Source organism: Hydra vulgaris, chromosome 13, assembly GCF_038396675.1.
Source record: "Hydra vulgaris chromosome 13, alternate assembly HydraT2T_AEP".
NCBI classification, from domain to species: domain Eukaryota; kingdom Metazoa; phylum Cnidaria; class Hydrozoa; order Anthoathecata; family Hydridae; genus Hydra; species Hydra vulgaris.
The window spans coordinates 25305870-25321133 of NC_088932.1; the positions used below are offsets into that span (position 1 = coordinate 25305870).

Below are 15264 nucleotides of genomic sequence, written 5' to 3' on the forward strand. Positions count from 1 at the left end.
TAATTGAGTTACCCAAACAAGAACATCATTAAGTTAAAATCTAAATTAAAGCTTTGAACTTTTGAAAAAAACTTTTTGGAAATTTTTGTTGCACAGATTGTTTTCGCTCTTGTATTCATGCCCCTTTCCCCCCCCCCTCCCCCACCAGTTTAAATAAGTTGTCTTTGTCCATGGTTTATATTTACATAATATTTTATGTTCCTTTTTTTAATTTAAAAGTGACACGGGAACTTGTTTGATTAATTCAGAAAAAAAGTTGACTTAAAACAAAAAATTTGTCCAACCTGATTATAAGTTTTAAGAGTATAGAAAAGAAAATTAAACAAAATTCGCGCGACAACCCAAGTTTGTCCACGAGATATTATTCGCACAATTTATTTTAAGATTCTTTTATTAACTTTTGAGTATCTTCAAGAAATGAGTCAACGTCAGGATCCAAGTGATTTTCTAAAGCAAATTATTGGACGTCCAGTCGTAGTAAAGTTGAATTCTGGAGTTGATTACAGAGGTATTTTATTGATTGATAATGGCAGTAAATGATAATCGATTTTTTTTAGTTATTTTTGCAATTTTCGATAAATTTTAAAAGTAAATAAAATTATTGTTAACCCAAAGAGCCATGGTTTCTTAAATGGTAAATAGTTCAATCAACTGAATAAGTTTTTGATAAAACTTGTTTTAAATCATATCCATTTAAGTTATTTATCACTTCAAGGTTTACTAACAGAATGATTTTATAAAACAATTGAAAGAGTTATAAAATTTGTTAATGAAATAATTTTTCTTTTGATTTAGTAATTTAGTGAGTTTTGAGTAATTTTAGAAAGTAATTTAGTGAGTTTTTAGTGAGTTTTACTGGATAATTCTTTCAAATCTCTTCATTTTAATAATTTGAGCATTACTAAAGCATTTATTGTGTCACCAAAAAATTTTAAGTCTGTTATTTACTAAATATCTTTATTGTTTTAGTTCTTATATTGTTATATATACAATATTCTTTTGTAAAATGTTTTATATATAATCTCTTATTTATTAAATTAAAGTATTGCCTTAGGTTTTCCTACCTCTTTAATTTTTACATTACCTTAATATACTCATTAATGGTTTAATTATCACGCAAAGAGAACTTTTTAAATATATATGTTTTAATTTCTTTAAATACCATTTTCATGAAAAAATATCCTATTATTGAATGGTTAGTTGTATGCCAATCAGCGACTTGTTACTTTTTCGTTTTCAGTATCAAAACAATTTTGCAAAATCAACAAAACATAGAAATGGAACAATTCGTTTAGTGCTTGTGGAGAATTAATCTCCAATAAAATTAGTGTTGCAATCGTTAATGATTGTGCAAATTGAACTTTATAAAATGTTAATAATTAAGGAAGCGTTGTGTAGTAATCATTCCAATCATAAAAGTAATATTTTTTAATAACTCCCTAAAAACCTTAATGCAAACACTTTTTGAATCCATTTTAGGACCCCCAAAATTGTGGGGATCTAGGTTGAAGCCTAGTTAGCCTATAGGTACATCCAGCCTTGCTAATAACATTAATAATGTTTTTGGACCTTGTCTAAAAGAAAAAGGCCATCATTAGAAGAATTAGTCCAAATATGACAACAATAATCTGTACAAAATAGACATTTACAGAAGTAAAAAGTGGAATAAAGGGTAAGAAAATGATGAACATAATAGGAGGCCTCAGCAGGAAGCAAGAGCTTTAGCTCGATTTATGTGAGCAATTTATGGCTCTCATAAAGTATATTTTTTTATCACAAAAATATAATTATCGTTGTAACTAAAATAAAAAACACAAAGTCATTTTTATTAAAAAAAAAATTAATTGCAAAGTAAATTGCAATACTTTTATTATTAGCTCTTTGTCAAATTTTTATCAAATAAGTAATGTTGTTAATAAATAAATGAATAGCTAGTGTGAAAACCCTAAGTCAACTCTTGTCTAAACAATTTTTTCATGGCGTAATAAATGACGCTTGTTATGTATATATTATAACATTAATGTTACAAACATATGCTTGTAACAAGTATAAAACCAAATTTTTTTATTTAATAAGCAATCTTTTTAATGAATAAACAGATAGCTTGTGCTAAAACCAAAAGCTCTATTGCACTCATTTACTCCCACCGAGGCCTGTAATAGTAAGGCAACCTTAGTAGATTCTAACTTTGTAATGGACTGTATTCACGGTTTCCTGATAGTTTAGTTATGAATATAATTTGAAAAGGCCTAAGTAGCCTTATCTTTAAGTATGTTGCTATTCATCAACATTGCAATAATTGTTAGCAATAAACAATTAAGTTTTGTTTGAGTTTTTATTCACCAGCCACTGTAAATCTTAAGCTGCCACCAAGTAGAGATCAGATGCAAGATTGGCTGCTTGTTATAAGCCATCAAAAAGTGATGACCTTTTGTTGAGATTAGAGTATACAGTTGCCTCATTAGAAAATAGTTCTTAGATTTTAAAGGTAAGATAATCAGGAAGATTATTAATATAGGTGAAGAACTAGACCAAAGATGGAACCTTTTTGTTTCCCAGAAATTACTTAAAGAAATGAAGTGTTTAGCAATAGAATGAGAGAATCAAAGTCCATATTGATTGTCAGCGAGTAAGTTGTAAGGCTCCATATGATTTATTAGATGTTTGTTGTTTAAAAATGTAAGGGCTTTGCTAGTAATAGCAAGAAGATTGGATATTAATTAAAAAAAAAATTCTTTCTAATTTATATCTATTATTTATCTCTATTTATAGAAGCAGTCAGTTACAAAAGCCATTACAGTCAAGGGTTGTAATGGCTTTTTTTCAAGGATTTTTTTTAATTGTTACAACTTCTCAACCCTTCAGCTCTGCAACTACATTAAACCTTTTTCTGTACAGAGGCTTTGACAAACAAGGCTGCTGTATGGAAAATTGTTTAGTGTAATTCTATGTAATTATGTAAGACTGTCAAAAATATGTTGTCTGAACCATAAGCTGGAAGTTATGAGTAAAGTGAGAAATTCAGTTAGCGACAAAAGCAGAAATGATTTAAATGACTAACAGCAGGATGAATTTTTTGGGATGACAGGAAAAATATGGTTTTTAGAATCAAGAGATGAATTAAAGAAAAAGTTATTTATAAATAGTTCTGCTTTATTCTTGGGAGTAAATAAAATCAGAGAGAATAAAGATGGTGCCATTTACGACAGAGAGAGAAAAAAAGACACTTGAGGTCATCAAGAAAATCAAAAAGAATCATTTAGTAGCAATTGTCAGTCAGACAAGGTTAGTAGCATGAAAATGATTAATTCTGGTATATAAAAAGCACAAAATGAAAATATTTGTAAGATTGACTTGGGGGCCCCCATAAAATATGTATGCAGTAAGACCACTGATTTAGGACCCCCTTGTGTGCATGTTAACAACACTCTTTTGCATACATATGCATTATTAATTACAAAATCAATCCCCCTCCCTTTCCCCAATGCATTAGCTTTTCAAAACATTAAAAACAAAAACTTTTAGTTAATTCAACATATCTCTGTTACATAATATAATATAAATTTTATAAACTTATGAAATTCAATGCTTTTGTTAAAATAAAATAAATCAAGTTTTATGGATACATACAGAACAAGAGGTCAGTATGTATACATACATATTGATCTCTTGTTCTGTATGTTACATACAGAACTAGAAACCTTAAAAACAACATTGAAAAAGTCTTAAGAAGAAGCAGAATAATAATTAATATAAAGAACTTTGATTGAGTGATAAGGTGCTAAATGTAAGAGCATAAAAAAGACAGATTCAAAAAGGTTATATTGATAAGTAAATATATATAATCAGACAAAGCATAGGAATGTTAGAGTCTATGAAAAAATGATAATTAGTCACTAACACTGAGATCAAAAGATAAAACAACCGAATTTAATTTAGTCTCACAAATTGGTCTAGTTCCAAGTTTTCCAATTTTCTAAGTGTCAAGATTTAACAGATGAAAAGTGTAAAGAACACCATTATTTGTAAGGTATAGATTAAAACCATAGTTTTTTTCTGTTTAATATTTGTAAGTATTATATTTATGTCTTAAATGAACTGCATGACACCCTACACAATCAGCTATGCAGTTGCCTGACCCTAAGCAACCAGATATGCAGTTGTCTGCATTCCTGCTAATCAACCCAAAGTTTTAAAGCAGAGCTACTTTTGTGGTCTAGACAGTACATAAAATACATATGTCTTCAAATATATATAGATTTATCCTAAGATAAGGAGTTGATTTAAAGGCATTTTTTTTTTGAATAGGTTAGAGCGGGGCATATAGGAACACTTAAGAAATAAATGCTAGTTGCTGATAAACTAATCATAGTTAAGACTATTTTTTATAAGTTTCCTAAAATACATTGATATAAGAATGAATTTACCGGTGGACGATGTTACTTTAGTTATGATAAGAAAACTATTTTACTTAAGACTTAAATAAACGATTTTGTTGCAATTACCACGCTATTTGTAAATAATTATTGAAAACTGTTTAAAGTATTTTAAACATTTATTAACTATATTTTAGTAAATTTAGTTTTAGTAGTTAATAATATTTCAAATAATTAGTAATAAAATTTTTAAATGCTTCAATCAATTTTTAATACTTACATTACATAATATATTTGCATATATTAAAATTTAGCATTATCATCAATTTGTAAAAAAAGTTCTCCATATCAAGATTTTTCTTAAAAAAAAAAAAAAAGTTCCTTTAGAAAAATAGTGGGGGGCGTGTGCCCCCCAGTGTCATCAGCCCTGACTAAAGGTTAATAATTTTTAAAGTGATTTTAAGGCACCTTTTAGAATAAAGATAATTAAAGAAGAGATAATTACGATAAACAATTTTAAAAATATTATATTTTTTGATTAAAAAACATATTTTAAAAAATATATAGTATTTTATTAATCATTAAGTATAATGGGTTGTCCATAAATTATGTCACGCAATTTTTGACCATTTTTGAACTTCCCACACCCCTACCCACCCACCCCACCCTCCTTTACAAAATCGTAACACTTAAGAAGCAAGTTTTTTATGAGTTGTCACAAAACCACCAACCTCCCCATCCCCCTTTAGCATGACATAACTTATGGACAACCCCTAATTAAAAAAAAAAAGCTGTTTAATTAATAAGTTACATTTACAATGGGTTACTTTAAACTGATCTTAATAAAACTTTTAATTAGTTATTGTAATCGTTAATTTTATCACTTTAGAAGTCAAAAAAAATATAGAAAAGAAACTTTATAATAATAATAAAAAGAACTTTGATTGAGTGATAAGGTGCTAAATGTAAGAGCATAAAAAAGACAGATTCAAAAAGGTTATATTGATAAGTAAATATATATAATCAGACAAAGCATAATAAAAACTTTCTGAAAAAGTTTACATTTCGTTTTTGTCGTTTTCCTCACATAAACTAAAATAGCAAGCTAAAGATTGAAAGTTCATTCATTCAAAAATTAAATGTGCGCAATTGTTGACCAAAATTTTTTACTTTTGTTCATTTATTAGTTCATTTATTATCAAAAGCAGTTTACTTTTAATTGCCTAAAAACAAAAGTTAACTTTATTCTGAATGGATATTTTAAAATCTTTTAAAAAACAAGTTTTAAAAAATTAAGTTTTGTAACACTATTCATTTTTTTTAAAATGTTCAGTTATTAACCGAAGAACAGTTAATTACGTTACAAAATTACGTAAAAAAGATATTTACTACTGAATTTAAAGCTGAAATATTTTTTTCTATTTTTGATAAAATAGCAAAATAAAAATTAAAAAATAAAATATATACACACAATCACACAGGAGGGGGGGGGGGGGTGCAAAAAAAAGCCACACTCAATTTTTTTTATAAAAAAACAACAAAAAATGTCTTAAAGAAATGTATATAATATTATTGTACATTACATGTAATGAAAAGAAATTAGGATTTGTAAAGTATTTTTCAAGTTTTAGCTGTATTAGTATTTAATTGGCCATCCTTTGTTTGTTATGACTTCTGCGCATCTAGAAGGCATACTATCTACAAGTCTTTTTAATAATTGATTTGTTAAAGCATTCCAACAAGCAAAAAGAACTTGGAACAGTTCATCTTCATTTGTTGCCTGACAATCTTGCAATTTCTATCCAATATAGACCAAAGGTTTTCTATTGGATTTAAATCAGGAGACTGTGCTGGCCAAGACATAACTGTTATCAATTTGGATTCCAGATATCTTTTATTCAACTGTGTCGTATGTTTGGGATTGTTATCTTGTTGAAAGATGTAGTCATTATTAGAGAAAAGTTCATCTATACTTGGTCCAAGTTGATAAACTATAATTTTGTGATACAAATGCTGGTCCATGGTACCCTCCACCCGGTAAAGTTTTCTAACTTTGTGTGCACTAAAACAACCCCAAATATTAATCTTTTTGCCATTTTTAATGGTTACCTTGCATGTTTAAAGGTTGAACTTTTGCCTAATTAATTTCCAGCAGTTATAAACAATACAAAAGGAGACTCGTTGCTCCAAATTACTTTAGCCCATTGCTCACATGTCCAATCTTTGTGCTCAATACACCACTTTAATCTTTTTTTGAAATTGATTTTTAAAGGGTTTTTTTATTTGCTTTCCAGCAAAAAACTCCCCTGATGCTTTTATTCAACTAGATATTGTCCATTTTGAGATATTAGTAAGGTTCAAATCTAGTTTTATCTCAGAACATGTGATTTTACGATATTTTTTAATGGCATTAAGAATATAGCGATCTTCCTTTTTTGATGTTTTAGGCTCTCCCAGATCCAACAGATATTTCAGCTGTACCAGTGTGCTTATATTTCTTCACCAATTTACTAATTGTTGAGTTTTATAATTTAAAAGGTTTTCTAATGCTTCTGCAAGACTCTTCTTGGTCAGCAGGTTCAATAATTGTCCAGTTTCTATATCTGTTAGTTGTTTTCTAAACTATTAAATGTGTTTGTATTAATCTGTTTTTAAAGATTTTATTTAAATAAATATTAGTGTATATATAAACATACCTTTTCTGTCCAAGATTTTTGACTACCACATCCAATTTTTTTAGTTTTGCTTCCTTATACATTATATACTTAAAATTAAGAAAAAATGTTGTGTGGCTTTTTTTTTTGCAAACCACTGTATATATATATATATATATATATATATATATATATATATATATATATATATATATATATATTATATATTATCATTGTAAAAAAACTCAGCCTCAAGCCTTACTCAGGGCCAGTATATAAGGGTTGACATGTGTGTACATAGAGGAACACTATACCCTCGACTCCCCTAAACAATACATCCTTTTATGTTGGCAAACTTGGATTTTTAATCAGAATTTTGAATTTTCTATTGGTTAGCTGGTTAATTGTGATAAATTTGAAAAATGAAGCACATAGTTTTTAATTGAATCCTTTGAAAAAAATGTATATTTAACATAATTAGTTTTGCCTGCTTTAATATAAAAAGTATTTTATAGTGAATTTCTAGAGAAAAATATAAAAGAAAAATAATTGTAAAATGCATTTTTTTTTTTAAAGCTAAAAATCTCTGTGTAAATTGTTTGTGTTGTTGCTTTGTTTAAAACAAATTCTTTTTGGTAATCATGCTAGTTATTTAATGTCAGATCTCTTCAAATAGGTTTTAAGAAAAGTCATGATTTTTTTTAGGTGTTCTAGGTAGTTTAGATGGTTATATGAACATTGTTCTTGAGCAAACTGAAGAGTATGTAAATGGACAGGTATAAATTATATGTTTAAATTTCTGCTTTTTTATTCTAACATTGTTTTTCTATTCTTGCTTTATAAAATGATAGCAATCTAGACTTTTAGATGAGTGCTTGATCTAGAGAAGATCTGATTGTATAAATGTTTTTTCTTTTCTAAAAAATGAATGAAACTTTATTCATTTCATGTTTTTGTTTTTTAACATGAAATGAAATTTCACTAGATTTAATGCAGTTCTGTATCACTTATATTTCTATATCAAGTTCTATATTTTTCTTAGTATTTTTTAAATTGGATCTTGGCTTTTAGAGATCTATGTGCCATAGTTTCACTGCAAGGTTTTTTATGGAACCAATAAAACTTTTGAGTAGTTAAGTTTGTGGTTGTGTTCTTATGTTTTTTCAAATTTTTTATTTTATTCAAAACATTTATATCTAGTAATATGTTTATGTGTTTATATTTGTGTGTTTTAGTGTGTGTGCTTGCTAGTATATACATTTATGTGTGTTTATATTTTTATACAAATATTTTTATTGATAATGTAAAAATTGTTGTACATTTTTATGGATCTTTTGTTTACAGCTTTTCTTTTTCCCGCTATACCTACGTTTTCACTTTTTGTATTGTTTTCAAATACGAATTTCCGATATTTTTACTTGAACTGTTGTTGTTTTTTTTACATGTTTTTGTTTGTTTTTTTTTCTCTATTATCTTTCTCATATTATTCACCCGTGATCCCATCTCATTAATCATCCTTGATCCCATCTCATTAATCATTCTTTGATCCCATATCATTAATCATTTGTTATTTCATTAATTTTTTAATTTTTTTTTAATTTTTTCTAATTGCTTTTTTTTTAATATTATTTTTTTCTTATACTTTCAATTTCATTCATAAATCCTTTATTTTTATGTCTTATGCTTTTCAAGTTTATTTTTGGTAATTTGCTTTTTAATATTGTTAGGTTGTTCTGTTGATTTTATAATTTCATTTTTCCTTTTCCTTTTAATGTAATGATACTAACAATTTATTGACAAGCTTTTGACCTAACTAATTCATCATGTCTAATTCTTTTCAGCTTTCAGAAATCCTTTCCTTTTTCATTGTAACCAATGTAATTAATCATTGTAACCATTGTAAATAACTGTTTCTTGATTAGTTATTATCTATCAATAAGCTAATCATCCTAGTTTAATTTATCTGATTCATTTAACTACCCTTCTATTGGTCTTCCTCCTATCATAAGCATAGTTTTTGAGTCTTTAATTAACAAACACTTAATTTCTCATCTTGAATCTAATAACTTACTTTCTGATCATCAATAAGGATTTTGCGTTCTTCTGATCATCAATAAGGATTTTGCGTTTCTTCTCGTTCCACTGCTGATTTGATAACAGTAATAACCGATAAGTTTTATGGTACATTAGATAGAGGTGGAGAGGTTAGGGTTATTGCTGTAGACATTTCTAAAGCCTTTGATAAAGTTTGGCATGCTGTTCTTCTCCATAAGCTTTCGTCTTATGATGTATCAGGTAACACCTTTAAGATCATTGAATCCTTCCTTACCAACTGTATAAAAGTTGTCCCTAATGGACAGTATTCTTCTTCATATTCTGTAACTTCAGGAGTTCCTCAAGGTTCTATCCTTGGTTCTATACTCCTTTTAATTTACATCAACGAACTCCCAGAAATCCTCACATCTAAGGTGACATTGTTTGCTGATGACACTACCATTTATTCTTGTTTTTATAAGAAGCCAACAATCTCTGATTGCTTGGAGGGGGCATTTAAACTTGAAAAAGATCTAACTTCTGCTTCAGCTTGGGGCTTTCAGTAGCCGGTGAACTTTAACTCAGATAATACTCAAAAATTTTTTTTAAGCTAATTGTTATCGCAATAATCTTGATCTTTTTTTTTTCGATTTGATTTATGAACGGTAATGTACATGATAAATCATCTACCATTTGTCTTCTAGGATTAACTCTTACTTCTGAGTTTCCCTGGAAACCATACATCAAATCAATTGCAAAGTCAGTATCTGCTAAGGATGCATCTGTTAACACGCTCGCAACTTTCTTACTCCAGATTTTATTCTTTTTTATAAATCTCAAATCCGTCCTTGTATGGAATACTGTCGCCATATCTGGAGCGGACCTTTGAATGATGCCCTTTCTCTTTTAGACAAGGTACAAAAACCCATTGTAAACATAGTTTAACCTGCTTTTGTAGCCAACCTCCAACCATTATCAATTCAGGGGCGCCCAAAGCATTTTTTGGTCTTTGAGACAGCAAACTCCAAACATTTATATGTTTATACTTATGTCAAATAAGGATGCTTTGCAAAAAATTGCGATGATTGGAGCTTGGGAACAAAAAAGCCCCAAAAATTTAGCCCCACCTGCCCCAAACGTGAGAGAAACAAGTTGATAAAATATTTTTTTTATTATTTTCAACTAGACTTATATTCATCGATAAATTATAAATTTCGAAGTAAAATATTTTAGCGCTCAAAAATTATGACCATATAAAGTTTTAACCCCTTCAATTTGAGGGGGTTGCAAATTTTATATTGTCATAATTTTTGAACTCTGAGAGATAATACTATGAAACATAAAATTTATCGATGAATATAAGAAGACAAAAAATATTTCATGCTCTAAAGAGCATGAAACAATTTTAGTAGATAACACAAGAGACGCATGCTCTAAAGAGCTAGCGTCTCTTGTGTTATCTACTAAAATTTATTCTTGTGTTACTCGTCATTCAATTAAGTTTCATCCTTTTACTATGACTGTTCCTAAGTGCTCCAAAATTTCTCTAAATTTATCTAATTTTTTTCTAAGAACATCAGTTCTTTGGAATTCGCTTCCTTTATCTTGTTTTCCTGATACATATAATTTGCAATCTTTTAAGTCGTCTGTTAACCGTTATCCTGCTCTATAAACTTTTTTTTTTTATCTTTTCTCTTCCAGTAACTTTTAGTGGTTGCTTGCAGCCTTGTTTAAAGTGAAAATGTTGGGAGAAAAAAAAAACTAATAATTTAATGAATGATATAATAGCTGAAAAAACTCCGTGACTTCCGTAACTCCGTGGTAGGAAAAACTCCGTGGTGAAAAAATTGTAATTACTATTTATATTTTTTACTTTTGATTTTAAAGTTAAAGCAATTGTTTAACCCAAAAATGAAACATTGCACATAGGACAAAATCGAGTTTTTTGTGCCAAAATTATTTTCGTAGTTTTTTTTTATTAGAATAGCTAATATATAAAATACATAAATAAAGTAATAAACATGTAATTATATAATATAAAAAAAAAATATTAAAAAAATTAATTATTTTGGTGAAAAATACAAAATATTTTAATAGACAAGACAACTTTTATCAGTGTAAACATTAAAAATATTACTTTTCGATGCATGTATTTGTCATAAAATAACTTTTTTAGATTTATATTTACAAAACTTATATATTATAACAGTAATGAAAGGTTTTGTAGGTATTCTTTGTGTACAAAACATCTTTTTTACATGTTCAGTATTTCTCATCAACTGACCATTAACCGAAGACCAATCTTTTCTAATAACTTTTTTTATTACAAAAAGTTGCAAAATATTTATGTTGCATGGCTATTTACATATATTTAGCATGAGATTTACATAGTCAAATGTTTGGAGGATATTGGAGGATAGTTTATATGATACCTAATAGTAAAGGTTAGTAGCAAAAAAATATCAAAAACTGTCTGTTTTCGATGCATAAAAACTAAAGATTACTTTTACGTTAAATTATTTTTAAAAGCCTGGGGCCGTATTCTCATCTCTGCGTTAAGCTTAACGGAGCGTTAGTCAAAAATTTCTTTTAAATTACATTAATAAAAAATTTATTTAAAATTATAATTTTTTAAACATAAATGTTTTATTTTGGTATAAGTTTTATTTTAACGAATTAATATAAATTTTCGTCATTTCTTTACTTAGAAATATTGTAATGAGATTTCAGACAAAAGTTCCGTTAAGCTTAACGGAGAGATGAGAATACGGCCCCTAAGCGAAAAAAACATTCTTAATTAAACTAATATAGTTTAAAATGAAAGTCAATAAAGTTAATTTAAAAAAATAGTAGCGTAAGAAAGTTGATAAATAAAAAATGCAAAATAGCGTTTTGGAACACGTCAAATTAACGTGTAAATAACCGCATAAAATTACGCTTAAATTAATATTTAGTTTTTTTAACTAGATATTTCCTCTAATGAACATGTCTTCACCATTATGACAAATTTTCACCGTGCAATGCTGATACTGATTTTTTGGTATTTTGGCACACTCTGTCCTACTGTGCATTGTGCCATCCATAACTTTTTTTTTACATATTTTGAACATAACACAGTTTCAGCTATTTTTTTCGTTTCATAGTTTTCTGTTGCAATTGATTTATTAATGTCATTAAATCTTATATTGTATTATGCTGTATTTACAAACATAAATATGGCAGATATGATATGGTAACAAACTTGAAAGGATGGAGTTGGTATAAGTAAAAATTAAAAAGTAAGGAGCGGCAATAGAAAAATGTATATGGGATAACGGTCTAAGCAACTTTTTAGTTTCTTTGCAAATATAAACATTATTCTACTGTCCGTCCGGTAGGTCCGGCATGTGTTTATAAAGATAGTTGCTTAGATAAAGTTATAGTCAAGTAATTTTTTTTTAGTTAAAAAACAAATACGGTGATGCGTTTCTTCGTGGAAATAACGGTACCTTATTATTTTTATTTACGGTTTATTTTATTTTCAATTTTTAATGTTTTTATTTGTTTTTTTAATACTATGTTTTTAGTTCTTTATATCAGCACGCGTAAACAGAAAGTCTAAATGTTGATGCCTCGCACTTCCAAATGGTTCTATATGAAGATTACTAAAAAATAACTTTTAAAGAAACCAACCTGTTGGTTTTCGCTTTTCTTAGTAAATATATGCTTTAATTTATTTGGGTTTGTAAAAAAGAATAATAATGGTTGTAATAAAAAAGTTATTACAACAATTATTATACAAAGGTGTTGGCGACTCTCAGCGAACTGATTTTAGCAAATTGGTTTGAATTTTAACATTTAATATCAGAATCAAAACAAACAACAAAAATGGACCAAGAAGTCGTTTAATGTTTAAAATTTTTTTAAATTAAAGTTTATAATACAATTCCATTTTATTCAGTGATCCTCGCAACCTTAATAAATTTGAAAGGTCGCAATCTTAATATATTTTGAAAGATTGCAACCTTAATTTTCAAATTTTTATACTAAATTAGTTATTACATTTTGTATAGGAAATAGCCTCTCTAACTTGATGAATTTTTATTTAAAATTGATTTATTAAAACTAATAAATTAAACTTACTTAGAAACTTGAAGGTAAAAATCTTTTTAAAAAAATATCAATTTTGCAAAAGAAACGAAATTTTTATTTGGTCGCCTGTTTCGTTTTTACCTAGCTACACGCCTGGTTACAGAAAAGTTGTCAAAGTAAATAAAAGACCTATTTCCCTAGTTTGTCAGAAAGGCTTTCTAACTGTTCAGTAAATGTTTTAAACAAATGTAAAGGTAATTTGGTATCAAGTAGAAGCTTAAAAAGTGTTAATAGCAACAGTTTTTTTGAAATGAAAATTCTTGTCTCCATATTTAAGAAACTTCGATGTTGTCGTTCAGTGTGAGTATGTAAAGTCTTGAAATGGATTTACAACAAATTAATCATTAAAAGTTTTTGAAGTTTTGAAAGTTATTTCATTAGTAAATACAGTAATGTCATTTAGAGGGAATATAGACTTGCAGTGTTTTACTCATAATCTTTTAAAAAGAACATAGAGTGAATTGATTTAAAGAGATTATAGAATAGGGGATATAGAGTGAATATAGACTTGCAGTGTTTATCTCGTAATCTTTTGTAAAGAACATAAAGTAAAATGATTTGGATGGTATATAGACTTGCAATGTTTTTCGCATAATCTTTAAAAAAAAACATACAGTAAAGTGATTTAGATGGAATATAGACTTGCAGTATCTTTCTCACAATCTTTTGAAAAGAACATTGAGTGAAGTGAGTTAGAGTTGTTTTTCTCATATTCTTTTAAAAGAACATATGGTAAAGTGATTTAGAGGGAATATATACTTGCAGTGTTTTTCTCATAATCTTTAGTTAGGGTCTTGAAAGGTTTTTTAAATTTGTTTTTGCGTATTCATTTAGGTATCGTCTAAAAATTACGCAACACTAAATTTCACTAAAAACTGGACAAAAAAGATCTAGCGTTTTCCTATGTAGAGCCTTTAATTATATTATAAATCATTAAAGCGCATTAAGTTTAATGAAAATCACCTCATAAAAGTGCTTAAGATCTCCTAATTCCATTGATAGCAGTATATAAGGGGTGGCATGTGTGCATGGGCACAAATACCACCTCTTTGCACCCTCTGCAAAATTTACACCAATTTACAACTAAATTTTTTTTGGAGGGGGTGTGGGTGTTCGAAAATTTGCATGGTCATAACTTTTGCTATTTACATAATTTTTCTACGAAATATAAAATCTGTCAATAAAATTAACTTTAGTTTTAGATAGTAAATTTTACAACATTAGTGCCCTCTCGTTTGGGCAGAGGTACAAGCGTTTAGGGATTTTTTGTTCCCAGGCTTCCGCCATCCCAACTTTTTGCAAGGCCTCCTCATTTGGCATTGGTATAAACATTACTAAGTTTGGAGTTTGCACAATGTGTGAAAGTGTCCTATCTGGAACATCAAAAAATCCTGCGGGCGCCCATGCGTGTGTGTGCATAGAGGGAAACTCGATACATTTTTGCCATACATCTTTTTATGTTGGCAAACTAGTAACTAGGATCTTTAGTCAGAATTTTAACGTTTCTATTGATTAGCTGGTTTACTGAGATAAATTAGAAAATCGAAGTACGTAATTTTAAATTGAACCCTTCCCCCCCCCCCCCCCCCATAAGCTTTCGTAAACTTTTTGAAGACCTCCCCTCTCCCCCATCTATGAGCATACGTACTTTATGGACGACCCCAAAATGGCAAATATTAGCGTTTTTTAGTGTAATTTTTTAAACTTCAACAGCAAATTAGAGCACTTTCCGTTGATTTTTAGATCTATGTTTTTACATGATTCTTAATCCGCATTCTCTATCATAATTCAGCAATAAAAAAAAAGGGGGGAGAGAAACTGCAGCAATAAAAAAAAGGGGTTTTTCTTTTTAGAGAGTCATTGGAAACTATTGTTGCAAAAGATTTTCTTTTAAATCTAGATGTCCTCTCAACAGCTTTATATTTTTGAAAAGCGCTAAGAGCAAATTTTTATTTATGCTTTATTTATTTGTTTATGATTATTTACTTCCACTTCTTTAATCTTTTTCTTATTTCCACAGAATGTACAGAAATGTCCTCAAGAATATGATTAGCTCCACATGAGGCACA

General features: G+C 28.2%; 1 protein-coding gene across 1 annotated transcript; it reads left to right on the forward strand.

The window, feature by feature from the left end:
• Positions 1–263: 263 nt before the first annotated feature.
• LOC100203433 (U6 snRNA-associated Sm-like protein LSm6) lies at positions 264–12779 on the forward strand. The gene is made up of 4 exons (XM_065815205.1): positions 264–508; positions 7736–7806; positions 12506–12548; positions 12631–12779. Exons 1-4 carry the CDS (start codon positions 418–420, stop codon positions 12663–12665), a joined length of 240 nt encoding a protein of 79 aa, XP_065671277.1. The 5' UTR covers positions 264–417; the 3' UTR covers positions 12666–12779.
• The last annotated feature ends 2485 nt before the right edge of the window (positions 12780–15264 follow it).